The 26,744-nt window shown below is 46.3% G+C and overlaps 1 protein-coding gene across 1 annotated transcript in view; it reads right to left on the reverse strand.

Annotated features, from left to right (window-relative positions):
* Positions 1-14,116: 14,116 nt before the first annotated feature.
* Positions 14,117-26,744, reverse strand: part of LOC133358320 (mitogen-activated protein kinase kinase kinase 12-like) — a 74,886-nt gene continuing 62,258 nt past the window's right edge. The window contains exons 11-14 of the mRNA XM_061576583.1: positions 26,260-26,367; positions 23,420-23,924; positions 20,512-20,579; positions 14,117-18,586 (exon numbers count right to left, since the gene is read on the reverse strand). Coding sequence (XP_061432567.1) covers positions 18,370-18,586; positions 20,512-20,579; positions 23,420-23,924; positions 26,260-26,367 — 898 coding nt within the window. The 3' untranslated portion in view covers positions 14,117-18,369. The remainder of the gene's footprint in view (positions 18,587-20,511; positions 20,580-23,419; positions 23,925-26,259; positions 26,368-26,744) is intronic.

Consider the following 26,744-nt stretch of genomic DNA (forward strand, 5'->3'; position numbering starts at 1 on the left):
CAGGTGTGAAATCCACAGCAAGAAAAGTTTACATTTTCTTGCTGTGGATTTCACACCTGATGATGATTGCTTGTGTTGCAGTCGAAACGTCGTGATAATTTTATTGTTTTATATATTTTTTTTATTTCCCTTCTACGTGACTTTACCGAAAGAACCAAGAATATTACACTACTATTTAAGACATTACATTTAATTTTGGAAAGCATAATAGGGTACGTATGTAGAGGTGTAATTGCGCACGGCTACGAATGTTGAGGTGTGATTATGCATGGCCACGGATGGCCAACAAACACAAGGGGCGGGGTTACGGCCGTACACAAGGGTGGCGCTCGCACCGACGTCCGAATGTGCGTCCTCCACGGGCCCCCCCTCGGGGGGAGTCCTATAAAAGGTGATGAGCTCGAGGGCTCGAGGTCGGGACTCAGCTTTAACCAGAGAAGACGGAAGACCTGCTAGTGTAGGCCCCAGAGCTCCCCTGGCTCGCTGTCCTTATAAGGGCCGACCAGGGCAAGCCGGTGGCGTGGCCCCGAGAGCCCAGACGAAGCTGGTCTGGTGACTCAGGGAGCCGGGATCCCAGCTTAACCAAGCTGGGACAGATAGCCTCCCCTAGTTCCGTAGTGGAGGAATTGGTATAGGTTAGAGGGGTTAGCTGTCGAGAAATCCCTGTAGCCCAGTGACCTGTAATAACTGTGTTGGTGTAATAAATAAGTGTGCCTCCGATCCTGTCGTCAAGCCTCCATATATTTACTACATCTGGTGTCAGAAGTAAAACGTCCAAACGATGGACACACGAGGGACGACACGTACCAAGGAGTCGGAGATGGAAGACGCCGCGGCCGATTCAACACCAGAGATGGCCGGGGTCGGATCGGAGCAGCCGGGGCCAAGTACGCCCGCGCCGCTACGACAAGAGGGGGGGGATGCGTCGGCTGAAGGACTCCGGCTGGCCCACTCCCGCCTGGCGGAACTGCTCTACGCCACCGCCGCTGCGTTGGAGGAGATCACGCGGCTGGGGGCTGGAGGGGCAGCGCGGGTCGACGACAGCAGCCGGCGCGCGGCGACGTTTCCCGCCACCCCGACGCGGCTGGCGGTTAAATTTCCCGCCATCTCTACAGTGCGAGCGGACGGCGGGGCCGGCCCGCGTCACGTGACTGCTGAGCGCCAAGCACAAGCCGTGACATCATCAACACCGGCCGGCGCGTCAACATCGGAGCGACCGGCGATGCCATGTGCACAGCCCGCCCACACTGTATCATCGGCGGGGAGCGACGGAGAGCGATCTACAGCCACGGACGTCGCCTTGCAGCAGCGTCTGCCGCCTCTGAAAGAATTCGTAGGCGCAGACGGAGACTGGGGCGGCTTCAAGAGGCGGTTCATCGCTCATCAGGAGATGGCGAACTGGACGGACGCCGAGGCTCTACGCGCGCTGCCGGCGATGCTGGACAACGACGCTCTGGCTACCCTCACCTCGGCTCCTAGGGAAAAGCGCGCCACTCTACACCTGGCGTTGCAGCTGCTGTCGGCCGTCTATGGGCCGCCTTCGGACTGCAGGCAGCTGTTCCACGATCGGCATCGGGGCGCTAACGAATCGCCCCTGGCCTTCCGGACGGCTCTCCTAGCCCTGGCAAAGGCTGCTTTTCCAAGGATGGACGAGGAAGGAGTGGACGCCATGGTAGCTGAGAAGCTGCTGCTACTCGCTGATGAGCTGGACGTCAACGTCCTGGCTCAAGACGACGCGGAGATGTCGTCCCTGCTGATCGCGCGCCACATACACGGGGGCTTGCGGTCCCTACGTCGGAAGGCGGCAAAGGGAGCGGCCGGCCATGCCATGGCGGCCACCGCCCTCCCGTCGGAGGAGGTCTGCGGGGTGGAGCGGCGAGGGGAATGGAGATCGGCGGCGCCACAGGCTCGGAATGGACCGAGTCGCCAGGAGCAGCCCAGGACATCGGGGGCGCTCACACGCTGCTACAACTGTGGCCTGCAAGGCCACGTTGCGTCAGGATGCCGGGCTCCCCGTCAGCGCGGGGCGACACCTCGCCAGGACGCCACGCCGTCTCCTCCCAAGCTCCAGCAGAGAAATACGGCGAGTCGCGGCACCTCACACCTTTGGCCCACACACACATCCGACACACACTCACGCGCTCAACTAAACAGGGCTCCAAATTCCCCGTCCGTCGCGCGCGATTGTTCGGTAATGCGGCGAGCGCTCCAACCAGGTCAGTGGTCGGAGCTCGCCCATCGTGTTGTTGCTGCGTCGGCGGGATCATCGGTTGTGGTCGGTCACATTGATGGGGTAGAGGTGCGGATTTTAATTGACACAGGGGCATCGGCGACCATTATATCTGATTTGATTTATAACATCCTTCCCGTTCAAAGTCGTCCCTTGCTCCCTGTTGACGTGCCATGCTATGCTGCTAACAGGGGCTCGCTGGGCATTATTGGGCAAATCCGCGCCACTATCTGCATCGGAGACATTAAGTTATCCGGCCCTGTTTTGGTTTCCTCCTCACTCGCGGTTCCGTGCCTGTTGGGGACGGATTTCTTGGCCAAAATGCCCATCCGTATCCTGATTGACCAGGGGTGCATTGAGCTCCCATCGGGCCGACGCGTTACTTTTTTGTCTTCCCCCACCACGGAGCGTCGGGCGTTTGCCACCGTGCAGGCGCTCGTGACAAAAACTGTGCGCGTACCTCCGGGGGCTCAGATGCTCGTCCCTCTTAGGTTGCGTCGGCCGTTTAATGAAGGGGTTGCGGATAGGGGGGTCTTGTTGGGACCATCTCGGGCCGGGGTCAATGGACCCGATTTGCTCGCGGCTCAGACCATGGTGAGAGGGGATGGGGACCCCTTCATTGCAGTCCTTAATGTGGGATCGCGAACGGCCGTGGTTCCTCAAGGGACCGTGCTTGCACACGCAACGCCGGTACCCTATGAGGAACCACTCGTGGGTCAGGTATCCACCGATCCTCCGTCGCGACCGCATTCGGACTGTGATGACGGATGGCTGGATGCGCTTTGCGCGGGTTCAGTGGACCTGTCCGACTCGCAGCGCGCGCAGCTGCGAGTTCTCCTGAGCGAATTTGCTGACGTTTTTAGTCAACACAAATTTGATATTGGTTGTACCAAATTGCTGCGACACCATATTGACACGGGTGACAGCGCGCCAATCCGCCAAAATCCCTTTCGGTTGAGTCCCGCCGAAAAGGATCATGTCAAATCGGCTGTTGATGACATGCTAGCCGCCGATATCATTTCCCCTTCCAACAGTCCGTGGGGCGCACCGATCGTTTTGGTGAAAAAACACGACGGCTCACTGCGGTTTTGTGTCGACTTTCGCCGTCTGAACAAAATCTCTGTGGCAGATGCGTACCCGCTTCCTCGAATGGATGAGTCGCTCGATGCCTTGGCGGGGGCGCGATTCTTTTCCACCCTCGATTTGCTATCTGGATTCTGGCAGCTTCCTCTGGATGACGAATCAAAGCCTAAGACTGCTTTTCGTACGCCGCAAGGTCTCTTCCAATTTAACCGCTTGCCGATGGGTTTACATTCTGCGCCGGCAACTTTTCAGCGGTTAATGGAATTGGTCTTGGCAGGTTTGCAATGGGATTCGTGTTTGATTTACTTAGACGATGTCATCGTCTTTAGCAAATCCTTCGAGGAACACCTCCAGAGGTTGCGTGCTGTTTTTCTCAAAATGCGGGCTGCCAATTTGAAATTTAAACCGCAGAAGTGCCATTTACTCCGCGAATCGGTGCGATATTTGGGTCACATTGTTGGGCGCTCGGGGATATCCACTGATCCCGCCAAAACGGAATGCGTCAGCTCCTGGCCGACTCCCACCTCGGTGGGAGAGGTCAGGAGTTTCATTGGGTTCGCATCGTATTATCGACGATTTGTGGCTGACTTCGCTACGATTGCGAAACCATTACATGCCTTGACGTCCAAGGGAGTCAGGTTTCATTGGGGGCCGGAGGAGGAGGCTGCTTTTCGCGCCCTCCGGAATGCTTTGGTGGGGGCTCCGCCGTTGAATTACCCCGATTTTTCACAACCCTTCTTGCTCGATACTGATGCGAGTAACACGGGCATCGGGGGCGTGCTGTCCCAGCTCATTGGGGGCGTAGAGCATGTGGTGGCTTACGGTAGTCGGGTACTGTCTCCAGCCGAACAGCGGTACTGCGTTACCCGTCGGGAATTATTGGCGATTGTTTATTTTATTCAGCAGTACCGCCCGTATCTGTACGGTCGGCGATTCACCGTCCGTACAGATCATGCGGCACTACAGTACGCCCTGCGGGTTCAACAACCATCGGGCCAGTTGTCTCGATGGTTGGAGATCCTCCAAGACTATGACTTTGTCACCACATATCGTAAGGGTGTCCGCCACACGAACGCTGACGCCCTGTCACGATTGCCACCCACTTCGGAGTGCGCGTGCCTCTTGGGTTCGGGGCGTTGTAGGCCCCCGAACGTCACCACCAATTCGGTCCTCGTGGCCGCTACCGATGCGCCTTCAGCTTCGGGTCCTATCGAGCAAGAAGGGAGAGATTCATTGCTGGGGTTGTCGGTCGCGGAATGGGGACGCCTCCAAATGGAGGACACCTCCCTCCTCGCTCTGCGCCGTCGCGTCGGGGGGGCTGGTCAGGGGGTGGCGAACGTTGACTCGTGGGGGTTGTTCCAGGGTCTTTTAATGCACTGGGATGGGAAAACCCGCCGCCAGCGGCTCGTGGTGCCGGCAGCATTAAGGGGTAAGGTGGTATGGGCTGTTCATGAGCGGCTTCTGCACTTGGGGATTCACAAGACCTTTGCCACGCTCCAGCTAGATTTCTTCTGGCCGGGCATGGCAAAGGACGTGGGGGATCTCCTGGGGTCGTGCGCGCAATGCGCGCAAAGGAAGCCACCTGCTAGGGGGTCCAACCCTCCGCTGCAGTCCATAAAGGTTTCCCGGGTTAACGAGCTCGTCGCTCTGGACATACTCGGCCCATTTCCCGCTACGCCCAGGGGAAATAGGTATTTATTAACGGGGGTAGAGTACTTCACGAGATGGCCTATGGCCTGGCCCCTGGCCAACCAGTCGGCAGCGGCCATCGCGGAGGCCTTTGTCCAGGGCTATGTCCTCGACAAGGGTGCTCCGGAACGGCTGCTTACTGACCAGGGTAGGAATTTTTTTGGTAAACTCCTACGCGAGGTGTGCGACCTCTTGGGTACGGAGAAGGTTCGGACCTCTCCGTATCACCCACAAACTGACGGGATGGTGGAACGGCTGCATCGAACCATCTCGTCTATGCTGTCCCAGCAGGTGTCTGTATCCCAGACGGATTGGGACCTTCGTATAGCCGGGGTGTTGCAGGCCTACAGAATGGCTCCCCATGCGGCCACCGGGTTTTCCCCTTTCTTTTTAATGTATGGGCGCGAGGCAAACCCCCCTGTGGCGACCCAGCTCAAGCTCTCGGCGCCCCAGGCGAAGTCTAACTTGTCCGAACACGTTAAATTTAACATCAGCAAATTGTCTGAGGCGCGGGAAGCGGCCGCGCAAAATTCTGATCTCCGCCAGAAGGCGAACGAGAGGCTTCGGTTGGGGCGGGTACAGGTGGTAAAATGGAAACCGGGGGACAAGGCGTGGTTGCACTGTCCCCAGGTGCCGCTGGCAACCTCGTCGAAATTGGTACGGCCGTGGCGGGGGCCAGTGGAGGTCGTACAGGTCTTGCGGCCGCAGTGTGTTCGCGTCAAGTGGGGGAGGCGCCGGTGGTATGTGCACCCCTCAAGGTTGAAACCATTCATCGCGCCGCCCCGGGGTTCACACGCACACACGCATGGCCAAACGTGTGAGGGTTCCGCCGACTCCCCGGCGTCGCTGCGCTCGCCTAACTTGACATCAACTATTCCGTCCCCAGGTGCAACAGGAGTGACGGGTCCACACCCACCAACCCCTCCCGGAGGGGTCGGGGGTCACTCGGGAGCGACGCCTGACTCTCTTGTACCCGGACCGTCAACAACCGTCACTGAGCGTGCCGGGACGGGCCCTTGTTACGGGCCCGCCGCGAGAACGCGCGCCAAAACGCGCAGACTATTGTGAGGTCGGCCGTTGGGGGGCCTTGCGGACAATGGGAGGGGTGGCGTCCGGAGTGTGTATATATGTTGGTTTTGGGGTGTTTATTCGGGGGGAGCGCGTCGGGTTATTTTTTTTCTCTCTCTCTCTCTCTCTCTTCCTGTTCTTGTTCTTGTTAAAAATTACGCGAGGCACACGCACGGGGTTTTCGTGAGGTATGCACCTTTATTCACGTTTTTTTTGCAGCCAGGGACGGCTGCGAGCTGTACAAGGGGGGGGTGATGTAGAGGTGTAATTGCGCACGGCTACGAATGTTGAGGTGTGATTATGCATGGCCACGGATGGCCAACAAACACAAGGGGCGGGGTTACGGCCGTACACAAGGGTGGCGCTCGCACCGACGTCCGAATGTGCGTCCTCCACGGGCCCCCCCTCGGGGGGAGTCCTATAAAAGGTGATGAGCTCGAGGGCTCGAGGTCGGGACTCAGCTTTAACCAGAGAAGACGGAAGACCTGCTAGTGTAGGCCCCAGAGCTCCCCTGGCTCGCTGTCCTTATAAGGGCCGACCAGGGCAAGCCGGTGGCGTGGCCCCGAGAGCCCAGACGAAGCTGGTCTGGTGACTCAGGGAGCCGGGATCCCAGCTTAACCAAGCTGGGACAGATAGCCTCCCCTAGTTCCGTAGTGGAGGAATTGGTATAGGTTAGAGGGGTTAGCTGTCGAGAAATCCCTGTAGCCCAGTGACCTGTAATAACTGTGTTGGTGTAATAAATAAGTGTGCCTCCGATCCTGTCGTCAAGCCTCCATATACTTACTACACGTATTTAAATTCTATGTGGTGGTCCCTCAGGTCTGGAATAACCGAGTGAAATTGTTTGGGATCTAAACTTCCTTGTCCTACATTAAATAACTTTTGGATCTCAGATTTACTTTCAAGTGTATGTGGTTTGAAAATGTAAGTTATAGTTTTTGTTTGTGAAGCGTTATTCTAGCCTTGTATTTTGTTGTCCTCGTACCATGTTGATTGCACGACTTTGTCATGAGAAACTTGACCATGTACAGTTGAATCTTTATTGTTATTGGTTCTTTGCTGTAACCAGGTGTCTGGTGTAACCAGGTCTAAATCGAAAATGAGAATGTATTATTCAATGGGGTTTACCTGAGCCTAAGTAAAACCAAAACCAAATCTAGTTGTGGTCAAATGAAAAATAAATAAATCCTATCTAGATTTGAAGTTTTCGTGACTGCAGGGATCCATACTTTTTGGATCTTTCGGTAAAGTCACGTAGATAGAAAATAAAATAAATTAAATCAAGTAGGCCCACTTCTTGCTGTGGTTGTCCCACCTGATGACGGACACTTGTGTTGCGCCCGAAACATCGTGATTTAATTAATTTTATTTTAAAATTCCTGTATTCAAATTCTTGCTTTATTATTTAATACTTTGAAGACTATATATGTAATACACATGATACTTGTTGAGTTTTTCCTAAGCCTTGTTTTGGTAAACACTGTAAAACACATAGGATTTAAATGTTTCCAGAAAACAATAAAACAACTACAAATGACATTAATTCAATTATTACGGTTATTTTCCATTATTGACAGCATACTCGATGAAACAATACGAAATATAAAAAATTCCGCTTGCCAATCCATGAGAGCAGAAACTTCACGATTGAAATAATGTATTCCAATTGATTAATCAAATACATTTCAATACAATGTATATACCTCTGCAAAAATAATAGCCGCATGAGGCAAAAAGACATTTGATGTGGTTAGAAATTTGTGAAGTAAATTGTCATCACACTTGCACTGCTGTGAGTTTCCTGTGTTTTAGAGACCAGATTCCTGGCGCTGCCATAACGTAGCTGCCAATTAAATTGTTTCAATAATCATTGTCATCTATTATGCAATTCAAATAAATTATACTGCGAAGTGAAATTCCAGCTTAGTTAAATGCCAAATAACTTTATGCCTTATACATATTAATGGTAGTTTATTGAAACATGATTGTTATAATTTTGACTGCACTTTATTTAGATGTATTGCCACCCTCTTAAGAGATCTTGCACATGAAAACATCTGAAATATATGGAATGCTATTCGCGTTTTTTTAAGAACTGTATAACGATGCAAATTGTTTTTTTATTGTACTCACAATTGGGATTACACCGAGCATTCATTACCCCCTACTGGCAATTGCCCATTTTGCAGGCCAGTGCCGAGTTGCCTCGTGCTGCACATGGACAGCTGCCACTGGGGGTGCCCTAATGTATGAGATGTGATGCAAAGCGGTTCAAGTTGCTGGGGAATTTCAGTGCCAAATAAATGAACAGAGTACTAATTTCCCGGCTGTCTTGGAGTTGTCTTACGGGTCCATGGACATAACTTGTGAATGGAGATGTAATGCATTCCATCGTATGTTGTAGTGCTTCCTCTTAGGAAACTAGAATGATTCGAATATATTTGTCCATATCAGTCGAGGCCAGTACGTCGTCATGCTAGCCATGGATTAGAACCACGTCGGACGGGACTGGCATTTGTTTATACAATGCAGTGCTATAATTCCTAATTTCAATGAACGCCTGAAGGAAATGGATCCACGTTATTGAAATGCAAGAGACAACATGTATTTTCTCAAGTTTATTTTGTATTGGATACAGTGAGATCATGCAATGAATGTCTTCCTTAAGTTAATTATATACACATTTGACAATAACCTACAACACAGACCTCCACTGTGTTCATAACAGTAATTAATTTGTACAGATGTCTCCTCTTAATGAAGTTGACGTTATTTTTAAAAAAGGTTTTCAAATAATATTTTCCAAATAAAGTGCATTTAAATGTCACAGTACAAAATAAATAGATAAATAAATACACTGCATAGAATTTCAAAGATTGCAAAATAAAGTATTTAAAAACAGCACATCCAAATATATGGTTCTGTACCATTTTAGTTGTTCACATGAATGTAAATAATTTAATAAATAACATACAGTCTTGAAGATCAATTCCATACATAATGCACATTTATAAATAGTGAATCTATACTGCTGGGGCGTTTGTGGAGGCAGGTCTTTTAACACAACTGTGTAGGTTTGATTGGTGATGCAGGGATAATTATTTGTCTGCAGTTGCAACTCTATGAGCAGTTTGGCTCGTCTTTTGAATTATGCCGTGAGTTGGGATTAAGTCGTCATAAATTGCAGGTGCAACTTGAAACATGGCTGCAAAAATGGAAACATGAATGAACTGTGGAATTCTTCACTTCTCACAAACTGAGCCTCTGCCCTTCAATAGCACACAGGATACATTAAATTTAATGTGCATTGAACATTTAACATTGCAAAAAATAGAACAGGAAATACTGTAATCTTTTTCCTATTTGTAGGACACATTATTCAATTGTGCCTTCACGTAAATTAAATCATTCGTGCACTATTGAAGGGCAAATGGTATGTAAATAAGTTATCAGTGCATTGATCAGTCAGCAGTATTATTTTTGACTGGTGGTGCATTTAAGGTCGTGGCTGTGTTGTATGCTGAAGGCATGGTGCCTTATTTCATCCCAGTGTCCACAATCATCTTTAAATCGCATTTCTGTATCATCCTGTAGAAGTCTGTTACCAGTCTACCCGGGTCTTACTGTTATGGGTTGCATTTAAGAGCAATAATTAGCCAGGTTATTGAAACCTTGGAAAACGTTTGTACTCGGAGCCAGGCTAAGGTGATGAGAAAAGCGAATTCACTATTGATTCAAAATATTTGTAGGGCTTATGAATATCAATTTGTATATAATTATATGGAAGCCTTATTTCATAGCCTCCTTAATGTAATTTATATTTAGATTATTATTTTAAAATGCAAATCTCTTTCATTCCTTTCTGCAACTCCAGCAATCTGCATTAACATTTCCTCAACATAAAAAGAACCCTGGTCTTTTTGTGAATTATTCTTGTACATCACAGTGCCATCGGAGCTGCATTAAAAGTCGAGGCAGACCCGGTCACATTAAATATATTCATGTAGAGAAGCTCTATTAATAATAATAAGCTTCTATATAAGGAGGTCTTTAAGTTGTTTTAACAATCTGTTTAAATTAACTTGCTAAAAATGTATTTTAAGCTTTGTGAAAGATCGTTGAGTATTTTTTTTTTCATTTTGTTGTACATTGAAGTTTACCCCCTAGGTCCTATGCAATCTTTCGGTACTGTACTGTATGTAAAAAACACATTTATTCTTGCAGTTTAACCATCAAGAGTGAGTTTTTTTGTTCCAGTAGGAACCCAGTCGTATTGGTCCCAGGTTATATGGTAAATTAAGTTACCATATTACTTGAAAATCTCATAATAAAAATATATATTGTAGACAACATGAACCAAGCTTAAAATGTGGCCTGCGTGTGAGACTGAGAATTAGACACTGGGATTAAATGCATTCCATTACAGTAATCATATACCATTCTCAAATGATATTGACTTTGTAATTATACATCTGGCAATGGAGACAATTCCACGAATATGTAGTTCTTCAAAAAACTGATTGAGAGTTTATAAAAGAATGTCCATCACTGGATATTGTACTAGGAAGGAACATAGTATTTTAAGTCCCAAATGCATAATTGTCAACAAGGCTGCATTCATGTCAAGATGTGTGCCCATCAGGGATTGGCAACATTCAGTACTTGTATTGGTAAGTGCCACTCCCTAAATGCCAATAACATGTTATGTTAATTCATAATGCACAACCCTGACAGAATGATACCCTATTGGCAAGAAATACAAATGTGGTTTGGCTAAACATCAAACAAACCCAAGCCTGTAAACAAATACATCTCCCTTAGCTGCTATGGTAGCATTTATGATGCTTGTTCAGAGTTCAAAATGTGTTTTCACTTACATTTTTATTTTATTTGATCAGGTAAGGCCCATTGAGCTATATAACTCTATTTCAGAAGCGACCTGGCCACCAATGAGAGCTCAATGTGGCTTATCATATAGACATTTATAGCAGCCAAATACTCGAAATGCATGTTTATAAATGTGGAGGAAAAAATCTGAGGACCAGGAGAAAAATCCACATGACCACGGGGAGAACATGCAAACTCCAAATATACAGGCGTTAGGGTTGGGATAGAATCCAGAACCTGTATACCAGGCGAGGTAGTTAACATCTCACCACCGTAGCACCCCAAATCTAATTTGTACTTTCCTTGAATCGTTAAGATGTTTCCTTTAAGTTCCAGTTAAGCATGTATACCAATCCTATGACAGACCAAGGTATCACATAAATATGGTCAATACATGGTTGATGAATCTCTGATGGAAATGGCATCACATTTGAGGAATATACAAGTATGGTATGAACCTTACTTTTTCCTGCATCTTATTGTACTGTAAAACTGATCCACTTAAGGAAATCCCTGAAGTAATAAAGTAGATACAGGGTTCAACTAAAAACTCCGCAATCCAGAGCAAAGTGAGCCATCTCGGGTATCCTTAGAGTGAGTGTGCATTTGCAAGTTCAAGGGATGCCTGGTTTGACCGGTACAATGGAAAACTCGGGACCGGTCAATATGCTCCCGAACGTGGAGTTAAATTAAACCTTGAGTTGAATACCGGTGGTAGTATGTTACAGCATTAGTGAAATGGTTGTTTTAAAAAAAGGAAACATTTTTTTTACGGAATTAAGTGCACTTCCATTAAAGCACAGCAAGTAGCGGTCACGTATAATGGACCTTAATGTATATTGTACAGCAATAGCTTTAAAAATGGAAAGTTAAACAAATGGAACAAAAATTCCTTTAGGTTGCTTCTCGCCTTATTTTTGCAACGCGTACCTAATCAGTGCTGCTTTAGAACTGAGCGGCAGAGTGGACAACGATGAGATTGGAGGGAGCCTTTTTGGGAGATAAAATAAAACCTTGTTGTGGATTTCACGAAGAAGCCTCCAATGATGACCCGTCAGACGAACGTTAATTGAGATTATTTAAAAGCATTATGACAACGGTGATGATGTCGCACACCAGAGCACGTCCACCGTGGCAAGCCGCTGCGCAAATGGCCGTGTGCTATAATGTAAAAACATCCTTCACAGAGGTCAAATCAAAGCCAGTGGCAAGTCCACTCATCACCAGGTCTTGTAAACAAAATCAGCAGTCCACACCTGTCCAGCCATGCTTACAAGACATATTCTGCCAGCGAAATAAGCCGTTACTTATGAAACTACAAGGGGAAATTTTGGTTTTATCTTATGACAGGCTCCCCCATAATGCGTTAAAATGAGCTGTCAATGGGAGCTTATGTAAAATATCTGTGTATCCCTTCACTATCGGGACACTGGCTTCTATCACGCTCACCATCGCACATTTGGTGATAAGTACACTGTAATTACATGCTCTGGACAAGTAAGGGTATGCCTGATGTTTTGGTATATTGTGGGATGTGCTCTGTTAAACAGAGACAATTTTGACCACAACACGTCTCTATGAGGATTAAAGAGCATTACACCCATAAACTCCAGCTTGCCACTTCCACCCCACCACACCGTTGAAAAACAGAACTGAAATAGCACTGGGTCCCAAATAGTAGTACACATGATATCAAGCTCAGCACATTTAAAAGCTGCAGTTGTACGAGTGGTCAAATCATACTACGGCACACTATGCATACTGTATGTAAGCAAGGTGTGTTCAAAATGTTTTGGGAATGGGACATGAACAGTTTGCACTATTTTTGTTTATCAATTACCCTACAGCAAGAAAGTAACCGCTATTATTGGCGTATAACATGACACAGTGCATTTATGGAGCCAACAAAAATAAAGCTATAATTTCGTCTGAGCACTTTCATCACGTCAATTCTCAAACCATTTTGATCGCAACTTTGCATACGGTATATATAAAGCAAGTTTATGGAATAAGCGTGACAGCATGCGAAAACATCGCGGAAACTTCACGAGCCTTCAGCCGCTTCGTGTCCCCGCTAAGATATTGAACATCTTCTGTACACGGTTCGTGAATGTTGGAGAGAATTGCCGAGAACCCGCTGGTTTTCAGTGGGATCCACAGCCACATTAGCATTTGCTATCCAGAAAGTGGCGTTACCCTGATACTGATCTTTTTTGTGTTAGCTGAACGGCTGTATTTATATACGTACATGTACTGAATATATACGCATACTGTACACGTTTCAACAACCATAATGTGCCTAAGAGACAGAAAATGAACTACTCATGACGTATGCGGTGAATTCCGTTGTATAAACTGAAGCACCCATAGCTAGGTTATTGTATTTGTCATTCGTTTTTGCGATTTTTTTAAAGAATTTGTACACAGTTTAATATATAGATACGCAATGACGAGCACTTTACACGTATAATGTTTTTTTCTCTTTTGCAACTTCACGGCGAAAGATATCGGGATGTTATTTTAATGGCACGTTGATGCGAAACGTAATCAGGTGAGACGTGACCTCACCGCAACCGCGTTACAATGCACAGGCAGGTATAGCCTGCTTTGATCAAATTAATGCTCGTGCATACTATTCCATGTTGACCGCGCTTCCCCTACCCCTTGTCTGACCAGCCACTTTATTAATGAGTGGAAGCCATCAGGGAGATCTGGGACAAGCTGGCTGTATTTCACAGGCGGCATTGAACCGCGTTCATTCTGGCCACGGAGATATGTTGTGTCGGTGGGAAGCTGGGCTTACATGCAGTTGAGGATGTGAAGGTAACATTGAGTCATTTGGGCTTACCTTCAACATGTGTGAACAATACTCTTAGGTTTTTTCGGTAAAGTCACGTAGGTAAAACATTTTTAATTAATAAAAGTGAAATAAAACAAATTAAAAAAATTCACGACGTTTCGGAAGCAACACAAGCCTTCGTCTTCAGGTGGAACCGTCACAGCCACGACAGCTGTATCAATATATGTATCAATATACAGCTGTCGTGGCTGTGACGGTTCCACCTGAAGACGGAGGCTTGTGTTGCTTCCGAAACGTCGTGAATTTTTTAATTTGTTTTATTTTACTTTGATTAATTAAAAAAATTTACTTACGTGACTTTACCGAAAAAACCTAAGAGTATGAATCCTTGCAGTCACGAAAGCTTCAAATCTAGAATGTGAACAATACTGTCCACATTTTGACATCAGGTTTCTAGTGCGAATCACGGTCTTGTTTAGAGTTTAACCCATGCCCGAGCAATGAAACTGGGTACCAAACTTTCCTGTAAATATTCTATACCAACCTCCTGGGTACTGTCGATGGTCTTTAAAGCCCCTGTAGCACAATTAAATAAGATGTGTGCTGTGGTAATTGTTTACGACGATTTATGTATTCGTAATATTGTGTCCAAATATTGCACGAGTATTTCTCTTTTAAAAAATCCATGTTACTGTCAGCGTCATTGGGCTGTAAGATTTCATTGCTTTGTTGTTTTCACTCACAACCACACCGACTAGAATCCAATGAAATACCAAGATTCATGCCGCTAAGATGAAGCTTCTGTTAAAAGGGGAGTGACTTTATGAGTACGGATGACTTGGACCTCAACAATGTTTTCATTGAGCTTGTGTAGCATAGTGCCAATGCCAACGGCCCATTTCTCTGCCCAGTGTCTCCTGGCAATATGAAAACGGTCTCTCAGATACATTGTTTGGTTTGCCATTAAACCATTCCAACCAGAACTCCGAAGCTGTGCATGGTAAAGGACACCACAACCGACGCGCATTTCCATCCTCAAATACATTGTTAAATATCATGGTGTCATTCAATGGGTTTCCAATAAGTAGAAGGAATAACCCGCAAAAATTATATCATATAAGGTGAATCACTGACTGTTTTCCAATAAAGAAATGTCTCTTTAATGTCTACGTTAGATTTAATTAATTTTGAGTTGCATGTTCCACAATATAGAAAGTATGAGTTAAAATCAAAATCGTTATGGCTTGGAATGGTTTCATCACCATTACTCTGTTGTTATCATCTTGACAAATATAAGTTTATGAACTCCATGCATACATTTTGCATCATCTACATTACCACTGGATGGATTTAACTTCTGCGCTGTCACAATCGTTCATAATGCCCTCGTATCACGTAGCACCTCAGTTGATGAAAACCAAAACGCATAAAGTTGGACAGGTTTTCAAGTTGAGTGCTACATGCACATCCTAAGATCGTAAACATTCATTTTGCAGGCCAGAAAAAAAATTACGCCGAGAGAAACTTTCGAATTGGCAAACGCATGCTTCAAATTACAAAGATCTCAGAAACATGGGCGTTACCGTGTACTGTCGTAATTCGACACAGGCACTGTTTAATCATGTTCTGAAGCCAGTTTGTCTTTAGAGGAGTGTGTGCTGTCAAGTTTTTCAACGGTGCACAATTTTCTTCGACCAATCTCACCTGCAGATGATCTCAGTTCCAATAAACTTTAAAGCCTTGGGGTTTATCAGATTTGTATATGCCCACAAACTGGGAAATTAACAAGGCGAATTATAAACATAAATGCACCTTATGAACACATTTCTGATATAATTAGTGTGAAACACCCGTGTTGTTTTTTGGAAAATATTTTCCATTTTATGTAACAATCCACAGATACACCCTGATTCATAATCCAGCTGATGCCAGTTTGGTGTGTGACTTGAGAAGAGTGGTAGACTCAAAACATTGGGTTGATGTCCATTGATTAGATGTTGAAATGTACGAATGCACCCATTTCAGCATTCTGCTGTGACCCAGTCCATGTTGCAGAACTTGGAAACAAGTAGAAAGCATTTGTGTTGTGAACCACTAATTCAGATTAAATGTATTGGCCACGTTGGTGAAGGGTCAATAGCAGGACATTTTTTACTGCATTGCTGTGATGGCTTTAAGAGTTATTGGGAATGGAATCACGCATGCTTTCTTTATCATCCACCGTGCGTTCTTCAAACCACATAAATGATACCTAGTGACCCAGAGGTAGTGCCATCGCATTTGAGTTCGAAGTCACCAGTTCCAACGAAATGGCCTTCATTTTGGTCATGTCACATTCACAATATCAAAGCATGCGTTAGCTTTTCCAGGAGTGAATCTATGCATGCACACAGTGCTGCTCCAACATCAGTACAGCAGCTGGTACGTATGGACTGCTGTTGTTTACGCAGGGTCAAAAACCCGAATTCTGCATTAACAATGAGCAACAAAAGAAAGTATTAATTCAATCATCAAAAACTTGCCAATTTATAATAACACAATGTGATGTGCAACAGAAAAATCCTCAGAACTCTGCTAAACGTCCGCGTTTGAGAAAACATAGTTGTCATCAAGCCCATAAGATGGCATAAAAATAAATTGTGCTGCTAATGGCTAAATTGGGCTGTTACTACTGTACTGATAGAAAGTATTCATAATTGAATTGCATTTCGCATGCCTCTTCACTACTCTGCTTCAAATGTGGTAATTTGTAACTACGTAGATTTTTTTTTATTGTTTTCAGCTCAGAAAATTATCTCCCACTTTTCCATGCTGGCATACCTTGCATGTTTAGTGTGTAAATTGGAGTGCTGTGTGTGCATGCACGTGACCTCAATTTTCTCTTTCATTCTTCTGCACAATTATGTTGGAAATGCATTCAGCTCTCGAGCCCATGTCTGGTGCAAGCCAAAGAATTACATGGAAACTAATCTCCAAAATCAAAGAGCACTGGCCACATTTGATGTGAGCCATCTGGATTTTTTTTTACAGTGACATTTAACCAACTCCTGTTCAAGACACAGCAGGACACCTACAATGCTGAGTCCATTCCAAACAAACACCGGAATCCAGTCCATGGTTTTGCTGTGCACCTTCTACAATTACATCAGCATTTGTCATTTCTTGCTTCTTTCTAATGCAGGCATCTTTCTGTTAAATCGTCTCATCCCCATCGAGCCAACTAAAGCAAACAGACCACCTATCAAGAGAATGGCTTAGGCCTTACTCAACCATGGCTTACTCCGGTTGAAGGAAACGTTATGGCCAGCACCCATACCAGCAGCCTGAAACATCATTGCATTCGTTGTAATTGGTCATGCAAAACAGCATTATTGAGACCACATATATGGGACACCAGCATCCAGAGGCAGTGGCGGGCTTGAGGGTAAGTGACTGGAACATTAAATAGTCAACCATAATATATAACAGCCTACCTGATGACATTATTTGTTTGGCTAATTATTACATTTTCAATATAAACTTCCGATATTGAATTAAACAAATTGAGGCTATCTTTGAAAATTTGGAATTTGGATGAATTCTAGCTATTTTATTTATTTATTTTGGATCTTTAACGTTTCCTTTTCAACATTCGATACGCTTTGGTAATATGTAATAGGTGCAGCCCTGCAATTGCTCGCTCACGCCACTGTTGGCAGAAGTGCGTCCACTCGAGGGAGCTCGAGAGAGGCCCTCAAGGATAATTTGGCCAACTCTAGCACACTGGCCAGACATCTCGGAAGAGGTGGCAGGACCCCTCCTGAAAAAGAGTCATGGATTCGGTGAGGCATTTGTGGGTAAACAAGTATCATAAATTAATAAATTGTCGGAGTACCCACACTTTACCCTGCCACACACGACCTGCCGATCGATTGTAGTGTATCCATTTATGTTGCTGGATGGACAGAGTCGAGGAGGATTTAATAAACTTGCACCAACGTTTTGACTGCTGCACTATTCTGGAAATCAACTGTCAATTCAACACTTTGACAGATCTAGTACCCAGCCTACAACTTACATTTATAGTAGTGCTATTTACACCCTGTCAAAGGAAAGCCTTAAATTAAAAAAACACATTATTATGCAATTAAATGGATGAGCATCCAGCAATGTCACTTCTTTAAACCTGGCTCAAACATGTCATATTATTTGAGTATTTCATAGTTCCTACCAAAAAGTCCACCACTGGCCAGGCAGACATAATAAATTCAGGTTTTTCCTGACTCGCCAAACAAGGTTTTACAGAAAGCCGATGAAAATCAATATAAATCCCTTTAATTAATTAAATATTCCAAACAAACATCAGCAATCTGCGAAAGCATTGCTCGGGTCAGGGAAACATGAAGTACTATTTCTTATTCTGCTGGCCACATTTGTTGCGTTGGCTCAGCATAATGGCCATGGCCAGATGAGGACTTCTTGTCACAATGGATCTCGCTCAGCTGGCAGGCACCTGCCCAATTAATCCACATCCAAGTCGACGAATCCACGGCAGATGCTCGCCGTGGTCGGCTTCGCTACAGTACCGCCGACACCGCGACCAACCGCACTGTGACCCCTACCACCGCTGGCACTACCAGCACCACCACTGCCCCCGGCGCCACCTCCAACAAAACTGCCGCCACCGCCGCCGCCGCTGAGCTCGGTGGAGCTGGTGAGTGCCGAGGCCAGGAGGTCGCTCTCCACGTCTGTGGCAGCCCCGACCGAAGTGCTCCGATGACCGCTCCCGCTCCTCCTCCGACGCCGAGCTGTGGCTGTCAGAGGCTGAGCTGCTGGCGCCGAGAAGAGACCTGCCCCCACCACGGCGACACGTGGTCAGAATTGGCGAACGATGGCAACACGTACTCTTAGTTCTTTCGGTAAAGTCACGTAGGTAAAAAATGTAATTAAAATTAATAAAAATAAAAAACACTTGATGCAGCAAATCTGGCTGTGACGGTCCCACCTGATGACGGAGACTTGTGTTGCCTCCGAAACGTCGTGATTTTATTGTTTTTATTTTATTTATTTTTATTTCATTTTTTACCTACGTGACTTTACCGAAAGAACTAAGAGTATGAATCCTTGCAGTCACGAAAGCTTCAAATCTAGAATTGATGGCAACACGTGTCTGTGACCAAAGCTTCGTAGGTGGTGTCGGTGGACTGCCAGAGGTCTACTTGGTGGCCAGCAGTCCAGCAAGTGGGTTAATGATCTATTTGATTTCAAATTAGCCTCGTACATGCATAGGTTTTAGCCGTGCATTCCAGTTCCTCTTGCACAATTTGTACTCAATTGGCATGCCATGATTTACCCGGCAAAACCACCCTTCCCAGGGATTCCTTGCATTCAAATGATTCAGGGTCACGATTCGATTCTAGAATGGATTATTTTCTGGGTTATTTTCACCATCTCATTTGTACATTAGAATATCAATTGCATACAATTGATGTTTAACTATAGAATTTTTATCAATTGTATAGTTAAATAATACAATCTTACACACATCATAAAATGCACGTATTATGAGCGTAAGCTTTAATGTATCTTTGTATTGTGCATGTCCTAGTACTCAACAAGAAATTGGCCAAACATCCCACTGGGTGGCCGTTCTGATAGCATCTTGAGATTTGGTAAGGCTTTCCTGGCAAAGCACTGTTATTGTACCCACGTCTCCATAGCTAGTCGGGATAGGAGTGGTGCTATAGGAACCTATTTGCCTATTACTTATTATACCGGTTTAAATATTGTATTTCTATTTGTAGAACCGTTGATATTTGCTGCATAAATGCAGCGTACATTAATAAACAGTAAAATAACAATAATTTACAGCGCTATGTCTCATTTACTGCTGGATGAAGTCCTCTCTGTGCCATTTGGCTGTGGGTGTTTGTTTGACCATACTTCACCGTTCTGGTCAGTGCAGGTTAGCAAATGAGGTCGCCCAGGACCCGTGTAGATATCACTCGCCTCTGGCTGGGAATCAAACTAATGTCACTGGGTTCACAGCAGAGGTCGCAATCGGGTATCCGAAACCCGTACCCTACCCGATACCCGGCTACCCGTACCCAGCCGGGTACGGGTACCCATTTGCGACCCTGGTGCGGCCGGGTACGGGTACTGGTAGGCCGTGAGTCACTGGTAAGTAACTGTATGTCACTCATTTCGGGTAGGGTACGGGTACGGGTAGAGAACGGGTACCCGTACCCGGCCGGGTACGGGTACGGGTACCCATTTGCGACCCTGGTGCGGCCGGGTACGGGAATGGAATCAAAACCCGTTTGCGACCTCTGGTTCATAGTGCAGTGCGCGAGCCGCTGCACCACCACCCCAACCCTCCAATACTCTACAGTAATTATAGAACAATGAATGTGGCTTTCAGGCTTTACACCAATGACTGCACAAATAATGCCCATCATAGATTTACGTTGACATTAATTTGGTTGAACTTGTCTATGAGAAAACAATGGGAAAGGGCAGGCCATGGAATACATTGCTTCTCCAAAATTCCAAGGGGTCGTTATAAAAAAACTCCTAACATTAAATACGCTGGGCACTGGGACGCAGAAAGCAGTGACAGGATACCAAGGTGATTTGGAACACGAGAAATAAACAGGCCCTTTTCTGAACTCGACATACTATGCATGGCATCCACAGTTTCCTCTCGCAGGTATACAATAATAAATACATTACCAAAGCATCTCGTTATTTAAAACAAAGCAGCTAATCAATTCACCTTGTTTTGTGCAGAAAATCTGCTTCACTTTCCACCTCCCCTTCTTCGTCCGTGGTCTCGCCGGTGCCCTTGGGGTGAGAGCACATGGCAGCGCTGACGTCAGACAGAGCACCATCACCTCAGCACCCCCTTGAGGACCACCCAGCATCAGGTGTCGCACGAATGTGGTGAAAGGGATGAAGCCGAAAGAGGGTGCACGCCTTTCTGCGATAAGTGTCGCCCGTGCTGCATGGTCCGTCACATTCGGAAGTATTGTTCCGGCGCTTCCGAAAATCACTTTGAATTCCTGTGTTGGCACGAATTAAACGTGATCCCGTGTGAACAGTGGAAATGTAACGTGATAATCAAGTCACTCGCCAAATGTGTTAGGAGGCTGGTGGAAGATCCCAATATGGGGCCTCTCTGCTTTTATGTATGTGCCGAGTGTATATTAGTATATATAAATCCTCAATATAAGATAATTATTACTCTTTGGTTCTTTCGGTAAAGTCACGTAGATAGAAAATTGTGTAATAGATCACGACGTTTCGATAGCAACACAAGCCATCGTCTTCAGGTGAAACAACACAGCAGGTGGACTGCTGAGGCAAGAGGAAATCAAATTAAGATAGAATAGAATTATGTTTTACAAATGTTTCTCTGCTATGTTCAGTGTTGAACAGTTCACATTCACTATAAAGTTGAATTAAGTAAACCACTTCTGAAGAGACACATCCTTTCCCCACAAGATCTTGTAAATTATAAGCCTGTTCCTAATATCCTCACGAAATTGACTGGAAAAGCTTTGGCAAATCAGCTTGAGGATCACTTTTGTAAAATTAATTACAGAAAAGTTTCAGTCTTGCTTTTGCTCAGGTCCTCGTACTGAGACCTATACAGTCGGGATCTCCTGCAGTTTGCCAGCACTAGACAACCGTCTGTTTATGAGTTGATTCATCTTTCTGCTGCTTTTGACATTGTGGACCATAGGATATTATTGGAGACAGAATTACATTGGCATGATAGGTTTTGCTGTGGAATGGATTTAATCGTATTTATTACACCGATGCAGATTCGTCTCCCTTTGAGCCAGTATTCATCTCAGACAGATGACATGAAGCATGGAGTTCCACATTACCCCATCCTCCAATGTCCATTTATACATCGTTGGGTACATTTTTAACATATGACCTTGGATTGAACTGTTATGCAGATGATATATATCGTGATATTACATGTGTAATGAGCGACTTCCGCGACACGTCGTGCAGAGGGTACTTCTTTTATATCTCACACTGGGCACAACACAGGCCAACCTTATTCTTCTCACTCTGAGTACAACACTTAGATAACACATTCCTGCGGAGGGAGCTGGTAGGAACGTTGGGTTGCTCGGTCACTGGCCAGGGTCAACGGCGGCGTGGTGTATTCCACTTATATGCCTGACTGTAAGGGTGGGCACAAGCCGGCGTGAGTAGGTTAAACGTTGAGTTTTATAAGGGCACCACGGGGTGACTAGCCCCTCCCCACCCAGCCCCACGCCTCCCACCCCCCACCCAGCCCCACCCTCCTCACCCAGCCCCTCCCCACCCTCCCCACCCAGCCCCTCCCCACCCTCCCCATCCAGCCCCTCCCCACCTTCCCCTCCCCACCCAGCCCCACCCTCCCCAGCCAGCCGCTCCCCACCCTCCCCTCCCCACACAGCCCCTCCCTCCCCACCCAGCCACTCCCTGCACGACGGACACAATAATCCCCTGTGGGCTGGTGTAACCAGGAGGTTCCTACCAGTATCAACGTCTCTACTGGCTACACACAGCCGATCACTCGGCGTGGTCCCACCGCCCTCACTCGGCTACGCCACTGGCTGATGGCGTGACGATGATGGCAATGGCCGGCCGACGGAGAGAGATGTCGGCGAGCAGCGACGCAGCCAGGACCCAAGACCCCACACACGAACCCCGAGCCCCGGGTCCGCACCCCCTTATATCCCCCCAGGCGTGGTTAGGCCCCGCCTCCGGCCACGCCCTCTCGTGGAACCTTTGAGCAGGTTCCCGGAGTATCTCGGCTAACCCCACCTGTTACCTTTGCCCCAGATACCTCTCCTTCTCTGATTGGTTGTTACTTCAACCGTGCCCATACCCGTGCTTCCCTTTCCCGGCCAGCAGATGTCACCATGTCATTACACATGTATTAAACTGAACACATTCATCAATAAACATGGCTTAAATGGAAAAATAAAACCCATCATAGTTGACGTTTTGGCAATGGCCCTTCTTTATAGCACGTAAACGAATAATCAGCAAATAATTTAACAACTATATTGTTCTGTTCCTACTAAACCACAGACGGCAGTCTCTATGCTACCGAAGTGTCTGGATGAAATTTCTTCACGGATGTCTATAAATTATTCAAAACAAATTCGAATGAAAGGGAGGTGCTATTCGTGTGCTCAAGTTGCAGCTTAGCGAACCCTCCCCCCCCCCCCCCCCCCCCACATTGAAATGCCCATTGGTCGTAATAATGTTGACTACATCCAATATTGTGGAAAATGTATATTAAACGGAACACATTCGTCATTAGCTCTGGTACAAAGGCCTCTTTTTATAATTTGATTAATATTGCCAAATTGATATCCATTCTATCTGATACAGATGCTGAGATTCTGGTTCATGCATTTATTATTCCTTGGAACAATGCAGTTTTTTCTGGTCTTTCTGTTACCAAATTACATAAACTCAACTAATTCAAAACATTGCTGCCAGAATGCTCTAATCATTCATCATTGAGACATCAGGTTCATCGATCCGACATTAGGTTATCTTATATACTTACAGCCATCATTGAGTGGTTGTGGTTCAGTTTAATTGTATGTGAGAGGCAGGATATAAGTATCAGACATGTGGATTATGGTTCTCTCTGCTCAACATACCTTGGTGTGTATACGCCCCTCATGCCTGCTGCTCTTTGAAAGCTGACCTGGGCAGGTCCTGCAGCCTCCTGTTACCACACTGGAACTTGCACCATCACCAGCACTGTCTCCATCACCACCACCAACACCGCCATCACCACCAGCAGCTTGCTCTTCCAGTCTCAACGATGACCCTTCTGTTGCTGCCACGGAGCTGACGGGATCTTGGCTGGAGCCACTGAGGCGGTCGGAATTCCTGATGTCGGGGCAGCTCTGTGTCTCAGCATTGGGGCCCAGACAGGGCATGGAGGAGTGCTGAGGGTCCGCGGTGGTGGCGTCCCCGTCTGTCGACGGCCGCTGCAGCAGAGCCTGCTTTGCGTCGAGGTGCACGCTGCCCTGCAGGCTGTGGGCAGCCACCAGCTGCTGTCGCAGCTTCCCAACGTGTGAGCGCGGCGACCGGGCCTTGCCCTGCGGCGAAACCGAGTCGAGGCTGCGCGACATGCCCTCTGACCCCAACACGTCCGTCCTGCAGCAGAGAAGAGAGGGTTAAAGTTCACAGTTACTTTTGTAGTGACATATGACGTCACTACGATGTCGGGACTGTACGAGCGTAGGGACTACCGTGTCGGCTCGGTATGGGGGCTGTAGGCGGGTGTCACTGGGGTCGTGTCAGGACGTGGCACTCCGCGTGAACCCAATAGGACACGTGACCGGAAAAAGGGAGGCCAGGGGCCCCAGGGGGAAGCTTGGGGGTCATGTGGTTGGGGGCCCGGAGCTTCCCAAAGGATCGAGAAGGGGGGCGTGGCCTGGGGTGGAGCCGGCCACGCCGGAGCGGTTATAAGCGGGGTGTGAACAGGGAGCGGGGATGTTCTACTCCAGGTTGAAGATGCCATAAGAAGTCCTCAAGCTCTCAGATCGTCGTTCGTGACCAAGCAGCCGTCCCCCTGCCTTGGTCACGCTATGTAATGCTCCCGAGTGTGATGAGAGTAGGAACGGTGGTCACCACCTTATGTATAGTGTCCGTGTTAATGTTATGTGTTAATAAATAGTGTTGCTTCCAAGTTGAGTGTGCGCCTCTATCGAACCCATTACACTTTCATATCCACGTGCCTGTGTATCGGAGTGCCTTGAAATCAAAGCTTGGCGCATTACGTAGATTTGTGATTTTTTTAAAGCCTTAAAATTTGCGTGGTGGCACGAGATGGCAGTACAGCAAATGGGTTCATGAAAACGGTTGTGTGTGGGCCTTAGAATGTCACCCACCACATGTGTGTGGGGTTTTGTTTGGGCCACTCCAATTACCTCTCACATGCAAAGCCCTCATTGATAAGGAACCGACAAGACATCCCAAATCAGCACCATGTTGAAAAAGAGAATTGCAACTCATTAAGCCATTCCTGGATTTAATAAATAATAAATAACTTCATACGGTAATGCTTGTACCACAAGCACATGCAGTCTGTTCTCCTATAATGCATTTTTCAGAGCATGAATTGGATATAATGCGATGAATGTATTAGGGAACATATTTTTTTATACAACGCATGCGAATTGGATATAACACGTTTGAGTGAACAAAACCACGTTAAATGAGTAGGAATAAGCAGTTGTATGGCTGCCTCGGCGTAGCATCACACAAGGCAGGATGCTGCTAGATGCTTCTAGATGCTACCCATGCGCACTGGTCTTTGCTCAGCCTACATACACATTTCAAGTGTTATCGCGGAATTTGTTTTATTATATAACGCGATTTTTCAATAATGAAGCGTTCTGCAGGAACGCAACAACCACGTTACAGGACAACAGACTATGCATCTATAATTAACATATATAATGTAACCTCATATATTCAAACTAACAAAGGGGGTGGGGGTCCCTTTGCAATCGTTAAGATGATGGGTTTGTTCATTTGTTTACGGCTCATTTTTATGCATCACGCAATAATTATAGTGTAACAATTTACCCCAGCCCCTTGTTAATTTGATTATTTGTTGTGAGTCAGGGTCACGGTTTGGACTTGAAGTTAAGCAAATGCATATGACAAATGTGCTTTGATAAAATATATGTCGTTGATTGGATACATTATTACCTCTAATAATAATTCGTATCATTCGTAACATTAATGATTGTATTTTGAAAGCATCTAAATACAGCTGCAAGATGCCCCATTAAAATGGGGGACAACATTGGGGAATCATCTTCTTGGTTCTTTCGGTAAAGTCACGTAGAAGGGAAGTAATAAAATAATAAAAATAAAACATAATAAAATAATTCTCACGACGTTTCGGCCACAACGCAAGCAGCCGTCTTCAGGTGAAAACCAGATCTGTCGAGGCGACAGCGTCTGAATGAAACAGCACCATGCTTGGAGCATATATTTAATTATATGCTCCAAGCATGGTGCTATTTCATTCAGACGCTGTCGCCTCGACAGACCTGTTCTTCACCTGAGGACGGCTGCTTGCGTTGTGGCCGAAACGTCGTGAGAATTATTTTATTATGTTTTATTTTTATTATTTTATTACTTCCCTTCTACGTGACTTTACCGAAAGAACCAAGAAAATGGATCCCTGCAGTCACGAAAGCTTTAAATCGAAATTTAACATTGGGGAAGTAGGTGAAGCATAGGCAGGTGACAAAGGGTGACAGATTCAAGTCAGGGAAACATGGGAGACAGTAGACAGGGGGACAAACAACAGCATGACCCCGAGGGGATGGTGTCAATGGATTTCTCATTCCCATCCTGTCCCCATTCAGTAGCCCCCCCCCCCGCCTACAGGGAGTGAATTATGCGAGCCCCAACTCAACGAAACCCAGTCTGAAACGCTCGTGATAAATACATCCTGAACCTGCCCCAGTACCTTCGGAAGTGCAGCCTTCCCTTCTTCCGCGTGCTGGAGTGAGCCACAGGATGGTCCTTGTGCTGTTTGCTGATCCTGGAGTAGACTTTTGCCATGGCCTGCTCTTTCCTGTGTGAACAACAGCAACAAACTGCTCAACGAGGTGCTCTATGATATATTAGAGTATTTGAAAGAGAAAAATGTACTGCCCTTTAATGAAGCACCGTTGAACAAATGCCTCCCCACACCGTGTCGGTCATAGTGGTTGTTGGTCCATACTTCACCATACTGGTCAGTGCGGGTTGTAAGGGGGCTGCCAAGGACTCGTTCAAATCCCTGTCGCTAATGATTACTGTTAGCCGTGGCCTGGGGTTGAACTCAGGTTAGAAAGGTGCATAGCTAACTGCACTGATAACTCACTGCGCAAACCATTCCACTAAGTTTATAATATTATATTCTATATGCGTGATGTGATTCTAATATCCACCCACGTATGTTGTAATTCA

The sequence above is a fragment of the Lethenteron reissneri genome, chromosome 7 (assembly GCF_015708825.2).
Source record: "Lethenteron reissneri isolate LAM-NWPU_2019-01 chromosome 7, ASM1570882v1, whole genome shotgun sequence".
NCBI classification, from domain to species: domain Eukaryota; kingdom Metazoa; phylum Chordata; class Hyperoartia; order Petromyzontiformes; family Petromyzontidae; genus Lethenteron; species Lethenteron reissneri.